The following is a 23,071-nucleotide window of genomic DNA, read 5'->3' as shown; positions in this document are numbered from 1 at the left end:
ATTAAAGTTAAAAAGGAGGAAAAAAAATTCTTTTTGTATCTTCCACTAATTAGGTCAATTATAAATATTTATGTCCCAGTATACTTATGACTTAATTAGTAGAAACATGCTAATAGAATTTAACAAAAGAATTCACTGAAGTATTTTTCCTCACTTCATCATAGGAAAGCTGTGTTTGGAAAGCATGTATAGAAAGGGAATTAGATGTGCTGAATCATGCTTTCATATAGTGTCCTTTAAAAAAGGTAAAAATTCTAGTTGTTAAAACTGACCTATTATTTAACCTATCATGCAGTCAGTTAGAAGAGAAACCATTTGGAGTCAGAACTCAGTTTGTGAAAATAGCACTCAAATCTTAGGTTACTTGGTATGTGAAAAGACTGATTTTGAAATCTTATCAATTAACTTCATTGATCCCTGGACAATGCTTACGTAAACACTGGCTTTATTCAAATACTACCCATCTGTACATTAAAAACAAGCAGATTAGAAGTAAATGTTTTATTCTTCCAACTAAATTCCAGTACTACAAGGGCAGTAAAACAATGATACACTGGGAAAAAAATGCAGCAATAAACATTTGTTAAAAAGACTGATAGAATAAATAAAAACTACCAAAAAAGGGTGGGGGTAAGTCATATAAACCCATTCTGAAACCCCAAGAAGTCCTGGAGTACAGAAATGCCCTCCTCCTTCGCTATTTCACAGGAAGCACTGAAGGCTATTTGCTTAATAATGTCCTGGGATTACACTCTACATTATTAATAACTGGTTACAGCTTGGTTGTAGTGCACAATTAAAATCACACTAACTTCATCTGAATTGTCATTCTACAGTTTTATTTACACAACCAGTGAAGGGCATGTTCTTAGAATACCAGCTTTAATCCTTTCCAAACATTAATATAAGAAGCCAAATTGTAATGATACAGCAAATGAGGCCACTGGCATTAATACAGGTAGCAAAGGTCCACATCCGGGTGGTACTGACATCAAGGAAATTTCCAAAACCGGTTGCTGCCTAGGAGTGGTTGCCACTGACGAAAGCTTGAAACAACCTGTATTCACAGGGGGTATTGGCATTGCTGCATGTTGTAACTGGGACCTCTTGCAACAACGCAACAAGGAACAAGGCAGCCCACAAATGCAGAAAACATGATTCATGAAACATCTAAAGGGAGAAAAAAGGAAAATTAAGGCTAAGTTTAGGTCAAAATTTAAACACATGCCAAATCTTCATCCCTAATATTTTGCCCCTAGGTATTTAAGTAACCAAAAGTAAGCCTTAGTAAAGTTTTGCTGCCTATTTCCCTCCAAACTTTTTCTCCATGATTTTGTTAAATTCTCTTCTTGGGTATGAAGATAATTATAATAAACTATAATTATAACAAAAGTCTTCTCCGTAAAAGACTGTCTTGTTTTTGGTTTAAAGATGAAATACTTACAACTAGCAGGCTGTTCTCCATATCGTCGCATTATTTGATCATGCGTGAACTTCACAAATGCATCATATTGTTCTATAAATAAAGATAAACATCAATTACATGATTTGCAAAAATGCCCTCTTCTCTAATATATTAGAGCCACACAAACTGCAAAGTCCAATATATATAGTGAGACAATTCTAAGCTGGCACTTAATCAGACACAAAACCTCAGTAATAATAGTTTATCAGATGGAAAGAGCATGGAGCTTAGTCAGGAAACCTACATTTGTTCAAATCACACAACCTCATGTATAGGCTGGGTGGGGCTTATTTCTTAACCTATTAAATTTAAAGGGCTTGAAATAAAAAGATATCTTTCTCCTCTGAAAGTTATTATAAGTGGTCTATGAATGGCAACTTACTGCAACGAGGGGAAACACGACAACAAAAGTGTAGCAAAATATATGATACATCCATACATCCAAAATATGATACATCCACCTGTAACCTAATCAGGTGCCACAGAAAAAGATGTTATAAAACTAAGCAAATTCTCTCACCTGTGTTAGCATGGTGATTGATTTAACTCCTTAATCAAGAAGTTTACAATATCAATATCCAGTAAAAATCTGGCTTAAAAATCCAGGGGGAAATTCTGATTAAGTTACCATACATAATATATTTACTACATTTAAATTACTAAATTTTATGGGAAAAAATTTTTTTTGGATAATTTAAAGAAGACTGCAGCAGCTTGATACTCTAAAATTAGGTACACAGTGCCAGTTAGATTACTTCAAGTGTCCAGAACTGATGGCAAAATTGTAAAAGATACAAAGTCAAAAAACCCACAACCAAATTGAGCTAAGTAAACAGCCAAAGCACAGGGTATACCAAAGAAAACTCTAGTTCCCTAATACTGCTGCTGGTCTACATGGCTAACATACTATTTCTTAAGGTCACTAAGGAGGACCACGAGCTATAGGAAAGTTCATTTCCTTTCTTGAATTGAAATTCTCTGGTTCTTAGAAAATACCCTGTACCAGTGTATAGAAAGGGTTAATTTAACTGATGTGAAGTGTATGTGGGAAAGAATGCATTTCTTAGGATGAGTTTCTGGGAGACTCTAAAACTCATCTCATACCTGCAAGTTTTGTGTTCAATATTTCTTCATACTCTTCTCGAACTTTCTCTTCACGCTCTTTCAATAAACGTTCACAGATCATCCCAACCTGCCGTAGAGTGAATAAGGGCTGCTCTTTTTTTAATGGTGAGGAGGCTGCTGATGGAGTCCCTATGTACAACATGAACAACAACAAAAACCGCACCAGATTTAGAGCCATCACAGAAAGCATCATCTAACTGAGGAGGTTTCACTTGGATGTTTTCAATGCTTATATATCAATAAAAGCATTTTTCTATCAGCTTTTAGCACAGCATCTCCCTAGTCTTAAAACAGGTTTAATCCTATCAGCTTATGGCTTTGGAAGAACACAGCAAGATGCATGCCATCAAATATAAGGGGGAAAAAATGTGAAGGTGAGTGGAGACAATGTGACAAGATACAAACTTAATTTTTTGTTTTTAAATTAATGATATCAGCTAGGAGAGACTTTATAAAAAGAAATACTGAGAATATATCCCTAATATTCAACATTAAATTTCACGGTTCAGCATCCTTAAAGATTATAATGTAGCAGCCACTTAGTAGCAGTTTCTTCAGAATGCATTCCTCTTAAAAGTATTACTTAAGGCACTCTGATTTTCCAAAAACATTCCTCTTTTCTTGAAAAGAACATCTGAAATTAATCTTTGCGAACTCAGGATTATGATAGTCATCCACGGTAACACTGCTGCAAGTATTCTAGACACACACAAATACACACTTTTGCTATCAATTGTTTGTCCTGTTTATCTGCCCCAATTCCTCTTTTCACTTGCTCCTTGTAACTTGCATGACTGGGACCACTATGTCCAAAAAAAAAAAAGTATGTTTGTTTGTGTTGTGTCTACCAACAAGCTGTAACAGAATACCAGAATCCTTGTATTCTGGTATACAAGAATAAACTATACCAGCTTCAGTCCACAGCTACTAAAAAGTAAGCCTCTATCTTTATTTACTTTCAAATTCGCAGCTTTGTTAGTTGAGACTGCCAGTTCATTGATATTCTAAGAAGTGATGAATTATGATGAGCTTGGTTCCCGCTGAGGGTAGAGTCTTGTCTCTACCCTCACCTCCCCTTACCAAGTTTCACCCACTTATACCTGGCCCCCCAAATTGGCAGGAATACTGCAGAATTTAGTTCTGAACAATTTCATGTTTCCTAATCTAATTTTATTTGACTGTTTTATAGCCTGTGAATGTTTGTTTTGTTATTCTGCCTGGTTTTTCTTTGCCTGCTGGGAGGGAAGGGAAGGCAAGGCAAGCAGGCAACTACTGTCACACAAAAAACTATGTTCGCTGAGAACTCTACTAAAGTAAGAACCATTTTTGATGGCTCTTCTTTAGTAAGAAGTTTAACTTTCCCTTCACTTCAAACAGCCCTGAGTTTTACACCTTAAATTTTAAAAAGTGTATTTGCAAACTATTCTCTCCAACAAGAGGCAGGGAAAAACCGATATAGGATCAAAATTATCAACCTTTAGGGAATCTATCCTAAAACACAAGTATGTGAGGGTATACTTTCAGGGACATTTTTGTAAATACTGTAATAGCAGAAATTCTGAGTCTATCTATCATTATTAAATAATTATGGGAAATCCATAAAATGGCATCGTATTCAGCCATGGCAAGGTACATCTATACCTAATAGAGAAACGTGGCTATATCTTTTTTTTTTGTTTTAAATGGAGGCTACAAATCATAGCATTTATGGGGAAGTCCACTTAGGAGATACTATATACAGGTGGTTGTCTTTGAGTCATGAGAATCCAGGTAGCTATTACTTTTGTACCACATTTTTAAGAGATCATGAATTACTTGTATAAATGTTTTTTTTTTTAAGCAAGGGGAGAAACAGGAGCTTGATGACCGAAGGCAACTTGTATTACTTTTTCCCATAATAAGTGAAAGGAAATGTTACTTAGTAAGTCTGTTATTACCTGGTGAAGCTGGTCCGCTGAGGAGAAATGCCTGTGGCTGTGCATCAGAAGTACAACATGGATCTGTCTGTTGGAAACTAGTTTCTAAATGTCTTCTCTTCTGCATGCGCTTATACTCTTGTTTTATGTTGTACAGAATTTGTTCTAAAAGAAAAAAGTCAAAACTTGGCAAGATATAAACTTTCAAGTTAAAAAAGATAGGTTGGGTTCTACCAAAAATATTCTCTTCAAATAATATCTAGAAAACTTATGTTCTGGGAGGAATTAGTTTCAGCATAATGGGGACACTCATTCAGAAACAGCACATACACACCACCTGGAATCCAGCTATTCTACAATACCATTCTTTCTCAGCACTGACTAGTAAAAAAATAAGTTTTTCATTCACCATAAAGATAAGGGAGTCTGTGAACTGAAACACGTACTTAACTCAGATTCTGAAGAGTACCAAACTCAAAGGTCATTTATTCACCACACACATAACTATTAAACTAACAGGCTTTTTCTAAGACCATAAATAATTAGAAGCAGGGAGGACTATGTAAATACAGGCACACACCAGTGAGAAGTGACAGTAGCAGGTCAGCAAAATGACACAGTAGATGTGAACTAAAAAACTGTCATACATTAAATGGCCAGAGCCATTAATATTAAGCTCAACAGAATTGATGAATATTACAGCATTAGCAGCAAAGTACTGTTCTGAATCTTTAGGGTAAAAACCCAAGTAACGTGACTGGTACATAACAGATGCTCAATTAAGAACCACTACACCACAGTGCCATTATCTTCAACCAAACCAGGAGTAAACAAGTATAAGGGACATATCCTTCAGGCCAGTATGATACATTTTAGAAGATTTCTAATTCAAAATAGTTACCATTTAGCATCTCCAGAAAATCCCTCCCTGAGGTTTCCACTCCCAAATAGACTTAGTTCCTAAATTAATAGTTATCCACGTGAAAACTACATCCCAAGAAGTTTATTAATCCCAATCCAAAACAAATAACAGGCAATAAAATGTTTCATAAATATAATGGAGTATAATTTCAACAATTCTACAATGATGCAATTTCAAAATGAACTGAAACTCAATTGAAGGCTAAAGATTTATGTAAGATGAAAACGATCCTTTTTAAAAAATTTAATACTAGAGGTGTTTTTTTGTTTTTTTTTTTTAGGTATCTACTTCTCATCTCTCTTTTCACTTCATTTCCCAGTAAGAACTTTTAGGGCTTTTCAGAGAGGGGACATCAATCAGTCCCGTAAGCATTTAGATTCTTCCAGTTTCATTATTGTATTGATAATTAGAAATCAAAAAATAAAAAGCTGCAAAAGATATATCCAGTGAAGATTTCATTTATGTAAATGTTGTGTGTAAACAAATCCATTTTACATATACACGAATGCGAACTCACACATTGGAATAACTAACCTCAGGATGGTTGTGTGAATGTCTGTATTTAATATTTTTCAGAATGTTAACATTTGTTTATACTAAACATGGTCATGTTCACTCCTTTTCCATTTATGTGAAATTGTTTATAATTTAAAAACAAAGTTACCAGTGTGAAATAAAATGGCTGTCTATTGAACAGTTAAGCACCTTGATAGAAAACAGGATTCCTAAGATTCACAGAGGTGACCAATAAAACTAGTGCAACATCCTATACCAACCAGGTCAGGCACACATATCCTCATTTTTCTTAAATAACTCTTTCAGTAGCGATATTCTAAAAGGTTTCTAAAGTAATGATGTTTCGATCTCATAGCAAGCTTCACTCATTTATCATTTTATGTTCAAAGCTACCATCATCCTGATCAAAAGTGTCATTCAAAGCATCCTAAAGTTTATTCACAACCAAAGACTTCAAATATATTAGCACAAAGTAACTTTTAACCTTAACCTCTTTTGTGTGACTTATTCTTTGATCACCACACAGCTGTCCTCAGATTATTCTTCCTTTTGCTTCACAAAATCAACCAAAGTACAACTAAGATGTACCAAAAGAATAGTTGTAACAGACTCAATTTGTTCATCTGAAAGTCTCAAACAAGATCTAGCCTAGGATTAACATAACATAGCTTTATAAAATCGCTGTACCATCTAATATTTAAGAGACATCATTACAAGCAAAGGAACTGTAAGGCATAACTTACAAATGAATTCACCAATTTAAATGTAGTTTGATGAGTTCTGACAAATGCATACATAGCCCTGGAACCACAACCACAATAATGAACTTTATCACCCCCCAAAAGTTCTCTCATATTCCCATTCACCACCTTTACCAACACCACTGCTACTTATCTGCTGTCATTATAGTTTTGCCTTTTCTAAGAGTGTAGATTTTTGCCGCCTTTCACTCAGCAAAATGCTTTGGAGATTCACACATGATGTTGCATCAACCAGTAATTCCTTTTTATTAATTAGTATTCCATTGTGTATACATCACAACTTAGCCGTTCTTTTAGCAGACATTTGGATTGTTTCCAATTGGGGGCTATTATGAATATTCAAGTACAAGTCTATAGGTGGACAAATTTTCATTTCTCTTGAGTAAATACCTAGGAGTGGAACTGGATGGCCTGATTATATGGTAAGTGCATAGCTTTACTTTGTAGGCAACTGCCAAACCATTTTCCAGAGTAACTGTACATTTTGCATTCCCACCAGTAATGTATGAGTTCCAGCTTCTCCACATCTTTGTCAACACTTGATATTGTCAGTTAGCGCTGAAGAATTTCAAATACTGCTGCACTGCTTTTTATATCTATTATGATACAACTATGTCATCTAAGCCTCACCGTGCCCTCAGATGCTCTAATACTGGTAACGTGATCAACACCGTTATGAAGTGAATGGTCCAATTTAACTTGACCAAAACCCTCAACACTCAAAGTAGCAAAAAGCTAACTACAAGCTTCAAGTTCATGTTATCTTGGTTCAGAGGTATATGCAGTTTTGAAGCTAATAACCAAGAAATCTCCCCAGATTCAATATTCCACAATTCACATTTTAAGCTCAACCTACATATTTGGCCAACTTTAGTTGCTTCCATGCCAGCTGGATACAGGCCTTCCATACATCAATAAAGTACCTATGTCTACTTAGTCTTAAACTACTTAAATCTAGCCATCTCTTACCAAACTAGAATGTGACATTTTACTCCAAGTACCTGTAACTTCTGACATTGTGTTGCCAAAAAAATTTACCAGTCCATTAAAGAAAGTCAAATAAAGCTTCACTAACATCATCAGTTTTAATCATGCAGACTTCATATTTGGCTTATGAAGCAAAGACTAAATTTGCAGCAAATCACTTAGAGCAAAATATGGAGTTATTTTCACAATCTACTTTACAAATGGCTGTAGTATATCCCTTTTCAAAATCCTTAAAACTACATCACCCTTATACTACACGGTCAATCCCTGAACAACATGGGGATTTGGGGGTGCAGACTCTTCCGCAGTTAAAAATCCACATTAACTTGTAGTTGGCCCCTGTATCCTAGAGTACGGTTCCTCCACGTAGGCGGGGTTCCACATCCTTGGATTTAACCACCTTTGTATGGTGTAGTACTATAGTATTTACTATTGACCTGTCAGTTCAAGCCCACACTGTTCAAAGGTTAACTGTAAAATACTTGTAAGAGTTTCTTGCACTGTACTAGGTTAAGTGAAAGTCAGAATTAGCAAATTTATGACTAATGGCATTTGCATTCTCAAATCTAGTAAATACCATTGAGAATGCTAATAAAATTCTCCGTCATAGGCAGATTGTCAGTGAGCCAGCACTTATTCCTTTGGAATCTTAAAATATATATAAAACAAAAACACCTAGGTAAATGTGAAAAGAAAAGAAAGGCCTGGCCTGAGGCAATAAAGCCTGTTTACTCATCTTTGTTGCCAATGATTACTTGAAAAACCCTGGTCACAATGAACAAGGTCAACAATATAAACAGGAGAAAGTTGATGGGATACAAAAAATAACTGAGTTGATAATGGTAAGAGAAACAGCATCAAGATGGGACTGAGAGCAAAGGGAAAATGGAATTAAAAGCAACCAGAAATGTGTTTAAAGGAGAACCACAAAATGGGGGGTGGCGGTGAGGGGTTGTCAAGTATCTCTTTAGAGTTGAGTCCATAACCATAAGATGTCTAAAACTTGGTGATATGTGAAACTAAACTTTTGCTCCAGACTTGCATGGACTTCCTGTTTTCCTACTGACATAATTCCTAGATCAAACAGTAAGGCTTCGTTAACAGTTTTAAGTTCAGGTGCGTAAAACCCCTTTATTATCACCTAATATGCTAATTTCTCTATAGAGTACCTTTGAAAACAAACAAGGTAAAAGTTCATCCAAACAGATTTAACTCAAACAATGGGATTAAAAATGAAATAAATCTTGAAAGCCTGTCAGTGCTAGGGAGGAACACAAATAAAATGAAAAATCTGTACACAATTGAGTACAGAAAACCTGCAGTAGCCATTAAGACCTAAAACGGAAACTGTTCCAAATAAAATAACAGACCAAATCTAGAGCTCAGAACTACACAGACATTGCTATGTCTACTTTATAAATTAAAACACACAAGAGTTCAGAGTTGCTATGGAGACCCATCTTTGTAATTCAGCTATTCTCCCAGATCATCTGATCAGAAACTAACACAGTTCTTATAGACTCCTCGAGGGAACCTTAAGGACAATGTTCTTATCCAGCCAAGAGCTATCTAACTAAAAAGAATGAGCTGATGCCATTTTAAATTTACTTCAAAATTACTGCTATGTCAAAGGAACCTGGAACCAAATTTTTAACATAAGACTGTTAAGTTGTATCTACAGTACTTTAAAAGCAACTGGCTGAGATTCTAAATTTACATTACATAATATTTTACTGTATGAGGCATTCATTTATCTCCTACAAGAGGAGAAATAACTGTAATTACTACAGGTCAAATTCTATTACTTCACTGGAACTATAGTAGCCAATGATTACTTACTTGAAATAAATGGCTCAATTTATTAAAATCCTTCAGGTCTAAGTATAAATTACAAATTAACTGCGCAATGGGAGTCACTAAATGCAAGGAGTCCAACAATGCTCAATCAGCAGGTAGCTCCTCCCTGATATCCAAGAAGTTTCATACCTCTTTTATATTACACTAGATTCTAAAGGGATATATGTTAACCACGCTGCTTTTGTTGTTTACTTCTTTACTATCTGCAAATGTCTTCTCAAATAGCTTACAAGCTAGGAAAATACTGAGTAATAAGAACCAAAAAAAAGAAGTAAATGGTGAAGAGAAAGGGGAAACTGAACCATCCAAAACCCAAAACCCAAATATGCAAGCTACAGAAAACATTCAGTGCCAAGGCAAGTTTCAGCTTCTATTCCAATTAACCATGGGCCATCAAAACAAGGTAAGGTTTGGAAGGACAGAGAGCAGACTCCTTGAGGGCTGTAGGGCAGCACAATCAAGCTAAAGAAGAAACACTAACACACATTAGGACACCCAAAACACACATATGCACATAAATATCGAGATACAGCATACCTGGAAACCAGTGGCTGCAAACTGATAATTTAGGAGCTAAATGGAACCCAAAGACATGTCTGGCCTGAATACTTTCTTTTTAAAACAATGTGGCCAACATTTAAAAGTGGGTAATTTTACATTAAAAGTCAGATTTTTGGCTACTGCTGTTGCGGGGGAGTGGTGAGGAGGTATTGGACTATGTGGCAAAATTCAGCTGAAGAGCGGCTGCTACCTTTTGGGCTTAAGTTCTCAAGTGCTTCTAAAGCTTTAATGCACACGCAAACCACCTGGGGATTTTGTTAAAATGAAGACTATGAGGGACGGAGCCTGAGTTAGGCATTTCTATTGAGTTTCCAGGTGATGCTGCAGGCCAGGAGCAAGACTGGAATTCACAAGTCCTCACCTTGTTCACTTTTTTATTACTTGCCTGAACTATGGGCATTTAAATTTCTATCCCCTGCTTAAAATAATAACTCCTCTACTGTGGCAATTAAAATGAAAAGTGGTTGGTTTATGTATTATTGGACATGCCAAGAAATGGAGGGGAAGAGAAGGAAAGCAGTAACTGCAGAGATTATTACAAGTACCAAAATATTAAGGATGATCTAATTCATTTTGCCACTCTCACCTGGATGGCTTTTGTCGTTCTGAGACAGACATACCACCCCGCCCAAGCAGGAAAATATTCTGTAAATCAATTTAAACTTGGACCTACTTAAAGAGATTCATTACATGACAGTAACATACATATATTGATTCATTTATATGAATTTTATATTCATTATGTGATTGAAAGTAGACAAATGCATTTGCTTTTCGATTCTGTCTGCTTTAAAAAGAGCAAGTAAGACTACCTCTTACGCCAGAAGACACTGACTGGAAACCTACAGACATCTTTTGTTTATCCCATGTATTTTGTAACTTAGTTGTGAATACTTAAAAGTCAACAGATTTTGAGAAAATTCTGACTTCTGGGCGAAGAAAGCCTTCTGGGAAGGTATGACAATAAAAAGTCTAAACTTCCCATGGCTCGACCTGAGAGGAACGGTCTGAACTAAAGATATAAATTAGAAAGTCACCTGTAGGAAGTCAGGAGCATGCATGTGGTCACTTAGGGAGCTACTAAGCTAGACAGGAATGGAGCTGAACCTAGAACTAAAGAACTCCTAAGTTTATGGCCAGATGAAGACAAAAAGCAGCTGGAGAAGCAGCTGGAGAAGTGGAAGAAAACAGTGCTATCGCAGAAGGTTAAAATACAAAAGGTATTTCAAAAAGAAGGGAGTGTCAGCAGTGTGAATGCTGTAATAAGAAAGATCAAACAAGATGAGGATTGACTGTGTGCCATGGAAGTCATCAGTGGCTTGACAAAAGCTGTCTGAGATACAAATATACTAGGAGTAAGTTGAGAGCAGCCAAAGAAATGGAAGCAAGTAGACTACCTGAAAGCTCTTTGAATTTGGTTTTGAAGTGGAGAATTCTGGATGACTGCTGGAGGAAAATGAGGATGCTTCATTTACTTTATAATGGGAAGCCTGACCATATTTAAAGCCAAAAGCAAAGATCTGGTTGAGAAAATCAGGTAAGGTTCCTTTGGAGAGAAGTGGGATTCTTCCCTCACTATTCATTTAATCTTCCTCAATGATACCAAAAAAAAAAAAAAAAAAGACACAACCATTGGTAGTGTTGGTACTGGGAAAAATGAAGAAGCTACCATTTGATGGCCTCTATTTTTTCTGTGAAGTAAAAGGCATGGTTATTCACTGACAAATGGCAGGACTGCTGGACAATGTAAAAAGTCCCGTTTGAAGTTGCCCTACTGTAACTATCTCCAGCACTCAGGGACAGGAAATGCTCTTAATTCTCACAACATCTCTAGGAGACAGATACTACTATAATCATATGCGTAATTTTACAGATGAGGAAAATGAGGCTTTGCTTCAATGTCTTCTGAAAGGTCATACAGCTGGAAGAAAGTAAACCCAAGCCTGATCTCAGGGCCTAACCTCTTAACATCTACTACCCTCTCCAGTATTAGTAAACCTAGCCAATATTCCGCTGAGTACCTAAAGTTAAAATGTATCACAAGGAGGAGAGCGAATTCTTAAAAAGCAGGATGTCAGTTAGAATAGAGGGATCCACTGCCACGTATTATTAATACTTCATACACTGAAACGTCAAACTCTATGACTGTTAAGAAGGTAGTGACCAAAACGGAGCATAATTCTCATTTACCTAGAGCCCTGCAATTGCAATCACTGGCTGTAACAAAATAATTATAAGAAATTTTCATGTTACATCCGGGTATTTATAAAAAGGATGCTTCAAGTGTCTCTAAACTGCCCCTGCTGAGGACAGGCATCTATAACTAACCAGAATGTTTTATTGGTGTTTCCAAAGTTAGGAATTACTCTAAATTGGTAGGTCGGCATTACCACACATACAGGACTGATTACAAGACCAGCTTCTGATAATGTACTATTTCACCTTGGGCCATGGATCAGGTTCCCCTGTTCTGTCACAACCACCTAAAACCTCCTATACTTCTAACCAATTACACTGCTTAGACAAGTTTTTCTTCCAGAGAATTATATATCAGCACTAGGAACAAGGCAATCTTCTGTAACAAAAGGCAAAGTTCAAGGAAAGTAATGTTTGAAAAGTTGGCTTTCTGCAATCTTTCAAATTCTACTCCACATTCTATTCTTTAATTGCTACATCAGTTCAATGATACTATTTTTTTTTAAAGAAACAAAAGAAAGAAAATCAACTCTTCCAGGTCCCTCCCTCCAAACTTCCTCCCTTTAGTTTGATCTTCAGATGGAGTATTCTAAGAATTAACATTAACGGAAATGAAAATAAATGCTAATAAACCAAAGTCAGAATGCACATCACAGACTAAAACAGTCAGAAACAGCCAATACATAAGCTTCAATAGTAAAAGTGTGACTTAATTAAGTAAACCAATTTCAGTGCTTAGGCTGCCAAAGGTGAAAATAATGCTAACGTGGACAACTGTCCACCAAGAATTAAAATAGGTATTTTGATAAAGTTTACGGTATTTTTATTCTAGTTTAGCTGCCTTTAAAAAGTATCAGCAGTGGCAGCTCTGTCAGTCCCTGGACAGACTTTGTCTTTTCTTTGCCTAACCAGCATAGAATCTGGAACTCAAATGAGGTTCATAAAAGCTTGAACAAGTGACTTCTAGAGGAAGTATTTAGATTTTTAATAATGCTGAGAAAATCCAGATACATGAATAGATATAGAAATTAAGTCAAACTCAAAGGCTGTATTACTGAAAAAAAATCACAGTAAAAAAAGATCACATTTTAATAAAATCAAAATGTTGCAAAGCATTTATATTTCAGGATGACCTGCCTATGACATTTGTGACAGATAAAAATTAATGACTTACGATTTGTAAAGGGAGGAAGAAAACTATACTCCAAGACAAACTACAAGCATATTCTGAGCTGTTTTTCTAGCGCTGGAAGGATAAAAACCACTACCACTACCACTACCCAAAAAAACCTATCATCACAAGAAAGATTACACAATCTGGCATAATGCAAAATTATGATCAAAAGGCTGAAAATAAATATCAAAGCTGACAACTTGACATACACTAGATTTTTAATTTACCTGCAAGCATTCTTTCCCTGCTCAATTATAACTGCAGTATCTTCTCATCATGCAAAAAAAATTTTGTTTTAACTTAAATCATTCAATCCCTTTAGAAATGAAAGCTCAGAACTTCATATTACAAAATATTTTCTCCTAAAAATCACATAAAATCTTTAAAAATGTAATTCTTCGAAACAGCAAATCTCTGAAAATGGTAAAATCCTTGTAAATGGGCTATTTCAAATATTGAAACGCACAAAACCATGTTTATCATCACTGTCCAGAAAGATGAGGGAATAATGAGATTTCAAGCACCTCAAAAAAGTATTGTTCAAAGTCTTAAACTAAATAAATGCTGTATTTCTTGTTACTACTTATTTGTTTGAGTCACAATTAAAAATATATGTTGTCACATATTGTGGCTTTATTGTCACAAAACATCTAAAAAGAAAAAGTGGTATAGAAGGAGGAGCAGAAATGAAATTGGATTTTTTTCTTAAATTTCCGAGTCTCTAAGAACCTTGGGAGATGCCAAGGCTTGATTAATTCAACAAATACATTCAATAAATATTTTAAAACTTTATTTGTGGTAAGACATTAAGAGGGAAAGGATGGCAGATAAGAATACCTCTGGGGTTACTTTCAAACTCCACAAGTCCCATCTATCCCCTCAAAATCCAGGGGACATTCCTTTTAACTAACAGTCTTTGCTAAAAGACTGCCACTGATGCATCACATTTCTCAGGTGTTTAGAAAGTTGTAAAACATTGGTAAGCTGAGTTCTAGAATCCTTATGCTCAGCAGTAAAACTGAAGATGAATCTCTTAAACGAGATTCATTTGTGAAGACCTCTTTACCATCTGCAGATGGTTCATATAGGCTTGAACAAGTATTCCACCCTTGTAGGTAGTCTTCTCAAAGTCAAGAAATTCACTGTGGTTTCACACATGCATAGAGAACATTCTGTGAGTCAAGAGTACTAGCACAGTATTAATGCAAAGACTGCAAGGACCATAAACTGCTGGTTAATTCACTTATGAGTACTTGAAAAGACCCAACCCCAGTACCATTCATTATCTTGTTTCATGAACCAACTATCCAAGAGGTCCAAACTTAACCTATGCTATCATTATTGCATTCTTCTTTACATGGAAAGAGAATCAAAGGTTTCTTTTCTAAGAGGAAAAATAACACAAAACTGGGCACTTCCAATGAATCTCTTATTCTCAACCTTTCAAAACAAAAGCGTTTCTATCACTGTCTTCCTGGGTCTATCTAAACACATAGGAAAGATCTATCTGAATAATACCCAATATATTCTCTTTCCTATAAAGCCCTTTAAGAAAACTGAATACATTTATTATTCTCCTTTACATCTTAGTGTATGTCTCTGTGGCAACCATGGTGGCTAGGAGCATTTTCACCTAAAGAAGAGCTAACAACCCTGTCCTCTGATGTAGCCATGTTTACCCGATGTGTTTCTGTGCTCAAGATAGGCTTTCATTTTCCTACTTTCAAAACAAAATAGCTCAATAATGAACACAACTGCATGCTGCTTTTAATGGCTATAAACGTACATGATTATTAAATGCATAATTCATACAACTATTAAATAAATGCAGCTACATACGCAGTCCTAAATAAAATATCAGGTTTGAAATCCAAAGTACAAAGACCATTAAAATCAATTTATTTGCCAAATCCACTGAGAAACTAGAAGCAACTTAACAGCTGTCTAAATAACCACAAAATATTAAAAACACTTCTGGCTCAATATGAATGACATCTGAAATGAAATGTTGCCTCCTCCAACAGACATCTCATTTGTTTGTGTAGAACCATTTATACTTCATTTAAGCCAGCTGGTGTCTCCATTTGCAGGCATGTATCAATGTCTACAAAACAATCTAAGTTCCTGTAAACCCTTCCCCATTCACAAGCTGCAATTTCCATTCTTGATGGCAAGTTTCCAGCAAATACAATGAGTTTTTACAAAGGCATTTAACTCTTAATCCAACTGAATTCCTAAGGCAGACTACAGCAATGGTAACAAGTCAAACAATATATATAAAGGTGCCTAGCAAACTCACAAATAGGTTGAGTCCATAGAGGGATCACTTCACTCAACCACTCATTCATTCACTACACAATTATGAATAACAACGTCTTGGATTTGACTGACAAGTATAATATTTTGGTTTTATTAAAATAATTTTGTTCTTGGGAATGTCACGATTATCTTTTGCCTAAATGATAATATTCTGAGATGTTTCAAAAACTAATCGACAAGGACAGAACACTCAATCTGTTTTCAACTAACTTGCCAGGATGAGTACTAATGAAGCTAGGAGAGGCATTCATTTTCCCAACCACAGCCAATGGTTCCCCTCCCACACACCTTCAGTTGTCATTCACTTTTCCTTTTCCACATCCAGGGGTTATTACAGACCTCACTGCTGACACCCTTAACCAGGGTTGGGCAAACTTTTTCTGAAAAGGACCAGACAGTAAATATCTGAGCTTTGGGAAAATACAGTCTCTGTCACAATTACTCGACCCCGCTATTGTAGCCTTCAAGGGACATGGACAATACTTAAAAAAAAAAAAAAAAAAAAAATGAGCATGGCTGTGTTCCAATAAAATTTATTTGCCAGCTCTTTCATTTTTCCTGGTATTAAGTTGCACTAGTTTGAAAAATATTGATTTAAATAATAGTCATCAAGTCAAACTTTGGAATAACCTTCCTGGGATGACTAAAACAAAAACAAAAAACAAAGTTGGGTTTAAAACAGATGTCCTAGTTCCTGAAACTACTAGTAAAGCCTCAACATGACTTCAGCTACATATCAGAAAACACTATATACATATCCAGAGAATGATAAAATCATGATAAATTGTGCACATGCTCTGAAAAAAAAATTCACTTCAGTAGTCTAGTTGTATATTGTTTAAATTATATTTGAACTCACAGAAGTGAAAACAAAGAGATTCCATAGAGCCCCAATCAATCTCAATTTGGTAAGTTGCTTTCTGTTCCCAATCCCAGCTACTTATTTCTGCTAAGGACATATGGGTATTCGCTCTTGTAAAGTTTAGGTAAGACCACTTTTAAAATAGGAATCTAAAAATTAGGTATTTGGGAAAATTATTTCCAAGTTAGACAACATGAAAACTGGGAAGCTCTCTGATACCTGCACAACACTGCAGCTCCCATTATGACACCATGATTACAAAAACCATTACAGGAGCATGCCCAAAACTGGCCATGTAAACACAAGGCTAAATTAAATTACGTGTAAAGTGTCATTCAAAATCATAGTTAAAAACATAAATTTTAGCAATTCAAAACTTATGCACTTTTAACTGCTTTTCTCTAGTTGAAATAGCTTAAAAAAACTTTTCACAGGCTAAATAAATATCAGGGTGTGGTTTTAGAGTTCAGGATATGATCAAACTTCGAGTAGATGTCAAAAACACCTTGAAAAACAAAACAGCAATATTTTGGAAAATGTGAATCTGAATCAGTAGGCTTAAACGATTCCAATAATTCCAGTCATTTTATTATTACCGTCCACTTAACTGAAATGTAACATAATGTGCAGCCAACTGCATTAGCCAATGCTTCAAATATATCAATGAAATGACAAATTTGCAAAGGATCACAATTCTTTCTGAATTAATTCCCTTTAAAGTGAGAACAAATATAGCCTCTAGCTGACTTACCTTATATGCTCAAGACTATTTTAGCATTTAGATATACTTTAACTCCCAAACCTAACAATGTATTAATTCACACCCCCCCCAATGAAATTTATTGCTGGTTAGCTAGAGCTATTTTTAAGTGGCCTTATGAGGTACAGACTCCACAGTATCATTTCAATTTTCAATGACAGCATTTCACTAAAAAGACAAACTCTAAAAATAATGTTAACCACCAGGAGCTCATTCTTGACATTGTTTCAATAGCAAAAAATGGTAGCCTAGGCATTGAGGTCCTCCCCATATATTTGGGCAAGGATATTTTAAAAATCTGACCTGAAAAAAAAAAAAAAAACTAAGTCAATTCCAAATGGAAGTTACCAAATGCAGGTAAATACTGCCCACAGATTTTTTTTTTAAGCTAACGATAAAGAAACATGTAAATCAAATTATGAAAAGGCTTTGTCTACAGATCATGTTATTACCAAAGGCTAACACACAGGAAACCTTTGCTTGCTACACACACAAAGGAAACATTTACACTACCAGTCCACAAAAACCTATCTTAAGATTGTGCCAGGAGCACACAAGGATTTTCAAAGTACAGAAAAAAATGAACACACACATGCAGTACAAAGCAGCCAAAAGGTAGTTCCCCACAGTCACTTTCAGGAAATGTCTCAAGATGAAAAGCAAAAATAGTCTTAAGTCCCTTGGAATCTTGGGTTGATTTATTATTCCCAAGGCCTGGGCTTTTTCTCCCAACAGACTTTATCGGGCAGAAATAAAGCACTTCCAACTAAAAGCAACTACTCAGCCCCGATTTTCAATACAATTTGCTTTTCATTAAAAGTTCGAGTTTCTCAAGGTCTAGACATATAGTGCGATCAGATTACGGCAGTCGGGAAGAGCAGTTTCTTTGTTGTTGACCCTGCTAGGGAAACAGGTCTTGACTCAGCCCAAGTGGCGTTCTTGTGGGTGATTAATGACAGGCCTAGATCTCGCCCCAGTGACATCCCTCCCCACCCCCTCCGTACTAAAATCAGCCATGTCTGAAAGGGAGGAGGGGCTGCCGCTTCGCCTCCAACCACCCAGTTCCAGACTTGATAGGTGCAACCAATCGATGCCGGGGAGACAGCCACCAAGAGTCGGGTGAAACGCGTGACCCTTCGCTTGCCTAGATTTCCGTGTAGCACCCTCTCTGATCATTTCCGCTTGGGCTCTCCAGACTACGGAAACGCTCAATTCTGGTCCCTCGGCGCAAAGAAAAGGACCTTCCTCTTCCCCACAATACCCGGCGAGGCACGGCCCCTACCCACCCCCCCTCCCGACCCCCCCCCAAGGCCATTCCCATTGTGTCTCCGAGGCTGGAGGAGCTCGTGAAAAGAACTGTGGTCGCTCGAGGGCTCCGCTAAGCATGGGGGCGGTCCGGCAGCCCAGTCCCGCGGCCGAGGCCGCGGCCCGGGCCCCCCAGTCCTCTCACCCCCTCCCCCCACGGCGGCCGCGGGGCCGAGTCCCACCTGTGGTGAGGCGGGAGGAGACATCGCCGAAGGGAGATGGCTCCATTCGGAGATACTTCTGCGGCGAGGTGGCGGCGGCCGAGAAGGAGGCGGCGGTGGCCGCGGCGGCCGACGACGGGGAGGCGGCAGCCGAGGTGGGCGCCGACAATGGCGCACATCGCCTCCGCTTCGGGGACGCCGGGCTCAGCAGCGGGTCGAAATCCAGAGTCCGTTTCAGAGTGGCTCCGCACGCCATGGCCGGGCTGTCGGGCTCGTGTAGGGTCGGGAAGGGGAGGACGAGGGAAGGGGGGCAGAGCGGGGCCCCGAAAAGAGCCTAACTGACCGGCTCAATAGCGGAAAATCGGGTGGCGGAGCGCCGGCAAGGGGAGTAGAGCCGCCGCCGCTGCTGCTGCCTCCGCGGCAGGGGCAGTGGCCCGGGCCGGCCGGGGCGAGGGCGGGAGGGGCGGTGGCGGCGGCTCACGCCAGCCGCGTCGGGGGTGGGGGCTCTTCCGCCTCCTCAGGCGCGGCTCCCCCGGGAGAGGCTCCGGCCGCCCCCGCCGTCCGTTCGGGCTTTGCGCCGCGCCTGAGGCGCTCCTGCGCGGAGACCGGCTCCCTCAGAAGTCTAAACCAGCCCCGTGAGGTGTGAGGCTGCAACGCGGCTCCTAAGACGCCCGAGCAGCGTCAGAAGCTAGAGAGCGTCGGTCGATGCGGCGGGATTGAGAGGTGGCGGTGGCGGCGGCGGCAGGAGCGCCACCGAACACGTCCAGCCGCTTCCCTATCCACTGTACGACTCTTCCACCCGCCGCCGGCCCCAATATGGCGTCAATAACAACGCCGCCGATTCAAATCCTGCGGCCTCAGGGCGCGTGCGCATGGGCGGCTGGCCACCCCTGTGGTGCGTTCTTGGGAGTTGTAGTTTTTCCCTGTCGGGAGGAATCGGCGTGAAAAGCGATTAGGGAGGAGTCATGGAAACTACGACTCCCGTCATTCAAGGCGCGCGATTCCGAGTTCCGAATTGGAATTTAAATCCCCCTACACAGCTTGAGTGTAAAAGGAACAGAGCGAAAGAGAAAAAGGAAAACGCTCAGAGAGAGTGGGAGAAAAGAAAGTCAACCAGTGCGGAAAGCAGGCTCAAAAAAAAAAACCTTTAAAATTCAGGACATAGTTGTCCTGGTACCGCTCCCACAGTGATTTAACAACCGGGAAATAGAAAATTAAGCCAACCTAGAAGTTCAAGACTGACTAATTTCGGTAATAAGAGTGCCAAAAACAAAACCTGTCACAACGACGGGCTAGGAAATGATAAGATTTTGGAACCTATTTAGGACTTCAAGAGAACAACAGTAATAGTATCAGGTTACAGGAACCTTGATTGAACTCCATGCTTTGCCCTTCCCAGGTAGCTGCTTGCATCCACCTACTAAATTCTGCAAAGCCAGGTTTACCCTGTAAATGAATAGGATTTGAACGACGTACAGAACCAAATAGTTTTGCTTTGGATAAAAAGTTGGTGATATCAGAAATTGCACTGTCTCTGTTGAGTAATGGTGTATATCTTGTGAATGGTAAAAATTAAATCCAAAGACACGATGAAATGTCTGGAGAGTAGATATTGGACCCATTTTGTAAGCAGAGGAAAAAAAAGTTTTTTTCTAAAAGTTATACTTCTAATCAGGTACCTAAAATAAAAATCAAATACAGGATTAATAAAGTTATTTATGTGAAAAACTGTCATTGGTCCTTTGCCTATGGAAGCTATCACCAGTCCAATACAAAACTAGTTATCTACGTGAATGCCATATTATCAAATGATCATGAGTATCAAATACTGGCTTTCAATGCTTATTTATTCCTGTCATTTATTCAGTAACTAAAAGATGTACTATTTTGTACCATTTTGTCTATTATTCTTTACAACATTTTTGGACAGTAGTTTAATATATTCTTGTTTTATAGAACTGTTCAACCCTTCAAAGACCAGCAGTGCTGATCACACTGCCTGTGTCAACAACTAAGTTGTGCTAATTTTAACATATTATACTGTTCGGAAAGTATCTTTGGAAAAAGAGCAGCATTTAATGAAACAGCAGCTGAACTGACACCTAATAAGTAAATTTTTACTAAATTCTGAACACTCCATGAAATCTATGATATGGTGAAAATAACAGACTATACACATTTTATGTAAATGAGTAGGAAAAGCTATGTTGACAAATGGAAAACAAGCAACAAAGCATTTATGTTCCTGGTAAATATTTTCTGAAATTAAGATTTAACCTTAAACTATAGAGCTTACTTTGGAAAAGGAATGTTATGAGTCAAATTGTGTCTCCTCAAAGTTTATATGTTGAAGTGCTAATCTCAGGTATCTCAGAATGTGACCATATTTGGAAATAGGATCATTTCAGATATAATTAGTTAAGATGAGGTCATACTGGAATAGGGTGGGCCCCTAATCCAATATGACTGGTGTCCTTACAAAAAGGGGATATTTGGACACAGATGGGTAGAACACCATGCGCACATGAAGGCAGAAACCTCGGTGATGCATCTACAAACCAAAGAAAGCCAAAGATTGCCAGCAAGCCATCAGAAGCTAGGAGAGGGGCACGGAACAGACCCTTCCTCACAGTCCTCTGAAGGAACTAACCCTGCTGATATCTTGATCTCAGTGTTCTAGTCTCCAGACAGTGAGACAATAAAATTCTATTGTTTAAGCCACCCAGCTTGTGATACTCTGAGATTAGGAAATTAATAAAGGGGTGGTGGTTATTTGAGTTACACCCAGTTGCCTGGAAAATGAGGAAAGAGTTGTGTGTAAAGGTGGCAGGAGATATCTGGTAAATTGACATTTTAGTCATAATAACTACCCTTGCAATCATTGCTGCACTGCGTATCTGCAAAAGGCTCTCTGTTATGATTAAACAGTGACAGGGCTGGGGCAGCCTTCCTTTCTACCAGTGGCTCAGGAGCCTGCTAAGAAGCTTCCAGGAACAAGAGGAGAACTCTCTGATTCACCTCTGTGTCTTTGCCCAGGTTCTCTTCCATACTTGTTGCCTAACTACTTTAAGACTCAACCTTCCCGGAACATGTCAAGGCTGAATTCGTTTTATAGATTCACAGAAAAAGAGACACCTATCTGCACATCTTCATCATTACCCTTCTCACATTGTAATACCGTAATTCTCTGCTCATGACTCTGCCTCTGCCACCACTGTATTAGCGCCTTGCCAATAGTCTAGTACCTTGCACACTTCAACAAATACCCATTGAATGTTTCTCGAACATTTTTTAATCACCCTATTCTCCCAGTAGTCCACATTATACTTGTCCCTTGAGATAGATACCTACTAAAATATAAAAGCAACACTTTTAGGGTAGAAGAAAACTGTTGAAGGAAAAAAAACCCTAAAAACATTTCTTAGACTAAAATTAAAAATAATACTTGGAAGGCCATAAATCTTAACATCACCTTAAGTCTTAACAAGTTTAGAAGTGAATTTTTATTCACTTCTAGAGGCAAGGAGAACTATATTTAACACATTAATAAGTTGAATCAGGCCACATGAATCTAAATATATAGTACAGCTAAAGTCTCCAGTGACCCACACAGACCAGAATTGCTCTTGTTGGGACTAAAAGGCCCATAACAAGTTTCAAAGGCTTGAAATATTTAAAATAGTTTTGTGACAATCCAGCAAGTATTTTCTGATTTGTACAATCTCTGAAGAAAATCAAACTGCTTTACCAAGATGCTGGTCTTTGCTTGGTATTAGACTTTTCTAACACCTTCCAAAATATTCCCCAGGATCTGATTCTGATGAGTCATTCTTTGACTAAAGCCAATAAAAGTATACATTACTGGATGACACAAAAATCTCATCATCTTGAGCCTGAAGATCGTCTTTGTACCATAAATCATTTTCAAACAATTTTTCTGACGTCAAATAAAGGTAAATGCAAATATGTAAGGTGGGGACAGGTGTTTGCTGACTTTGCATGTTGAGTTTGAGTAATGGGTAGGTTCAGCATTAAGAATAGCCATTCTAATTCAGGAGTCACTTCAAATCTATATTCAGAGCAAGCATTGCTGAGGGCAAAAGAAAAAGTTTAATCATTGTGTAAATGAGCGCAGTAGGGAAGAATAGATACTGTAATTCCTTCCACATAACATCTTGCAGGCT

General features: G+C 37.9%; 1 protein-coding gene across 1 annotated transcript; it reads right to left on the bottom strand.

Moving 5' to 3' along the window:
• Positions 1–251: 251 nt before the first annotated feature.
• On the bottom strand, positions 252–19,714 carry AKIRIN2 (akirin 2). The gene is made up of 5 exons (XM_060030246.1): positions 18,909–19,714; positions 4,528–4,671; positions 2,570–2,719; positions 1,445–1,516; positions 252–1,170 (listed from the first exon to the last, which is right to left on the bottom strand). The coding sequence occupies exons 1-5, from the start codon at positions 19,141–19,143 to the stop codon at positions 1,160–1,162; spliced, it is 612 nt and encodes a 203-aa protein (XP_059886229.1). The 5' UTR covers positions 19,144–19,714; the 3' UTR covers positions 252–1,159.
• Positions 19,715–23,071: the final 3,357 nt, after the last annotated feature.

This window comes from Delphinus delphis, chromosome 14, assembly GCF_949987515.2.
Source record: "Delphinus delphis chromosome 14, mDelDel1.2, whole genome shotgun sequence".
NCBI classification, from domain to species: domain Eukaryota; kingdom Metazoa; phylum Chordata; class Mammalia; order Artiodactyla; family Delphinidae; genus Delphinus; species Delphinus delphis.
This window is presented reverse-complemented; position numbering and strand designations above follow the sequence as displayed.

Excerpts from the sequence above, each read along its gene's own strand:
- AKIRIN2 (XM_060030246.1), bottom strand. The coding sequence starts at position 19,143 with ATGGCGTGCGGAGCCACTCTGAAACGGACTCTGGATTTCGACCCGCTG. Across the intron at positions 4,672-18,908 it reads CTCCTCCCGCCTCACCACAG|AACAAATTCTGTACAACATA; the intron begins GTGGGACTCGGC and ends TTTTTCTTTTAG. Across the intron at positions 2,720-4,527 it reads CAGCGGACCAGCTTCACCAG|GGACTCCATCAGCAGCCTCC; the intron begins GTAATAACAGAC and ends TGTTGTACATAG.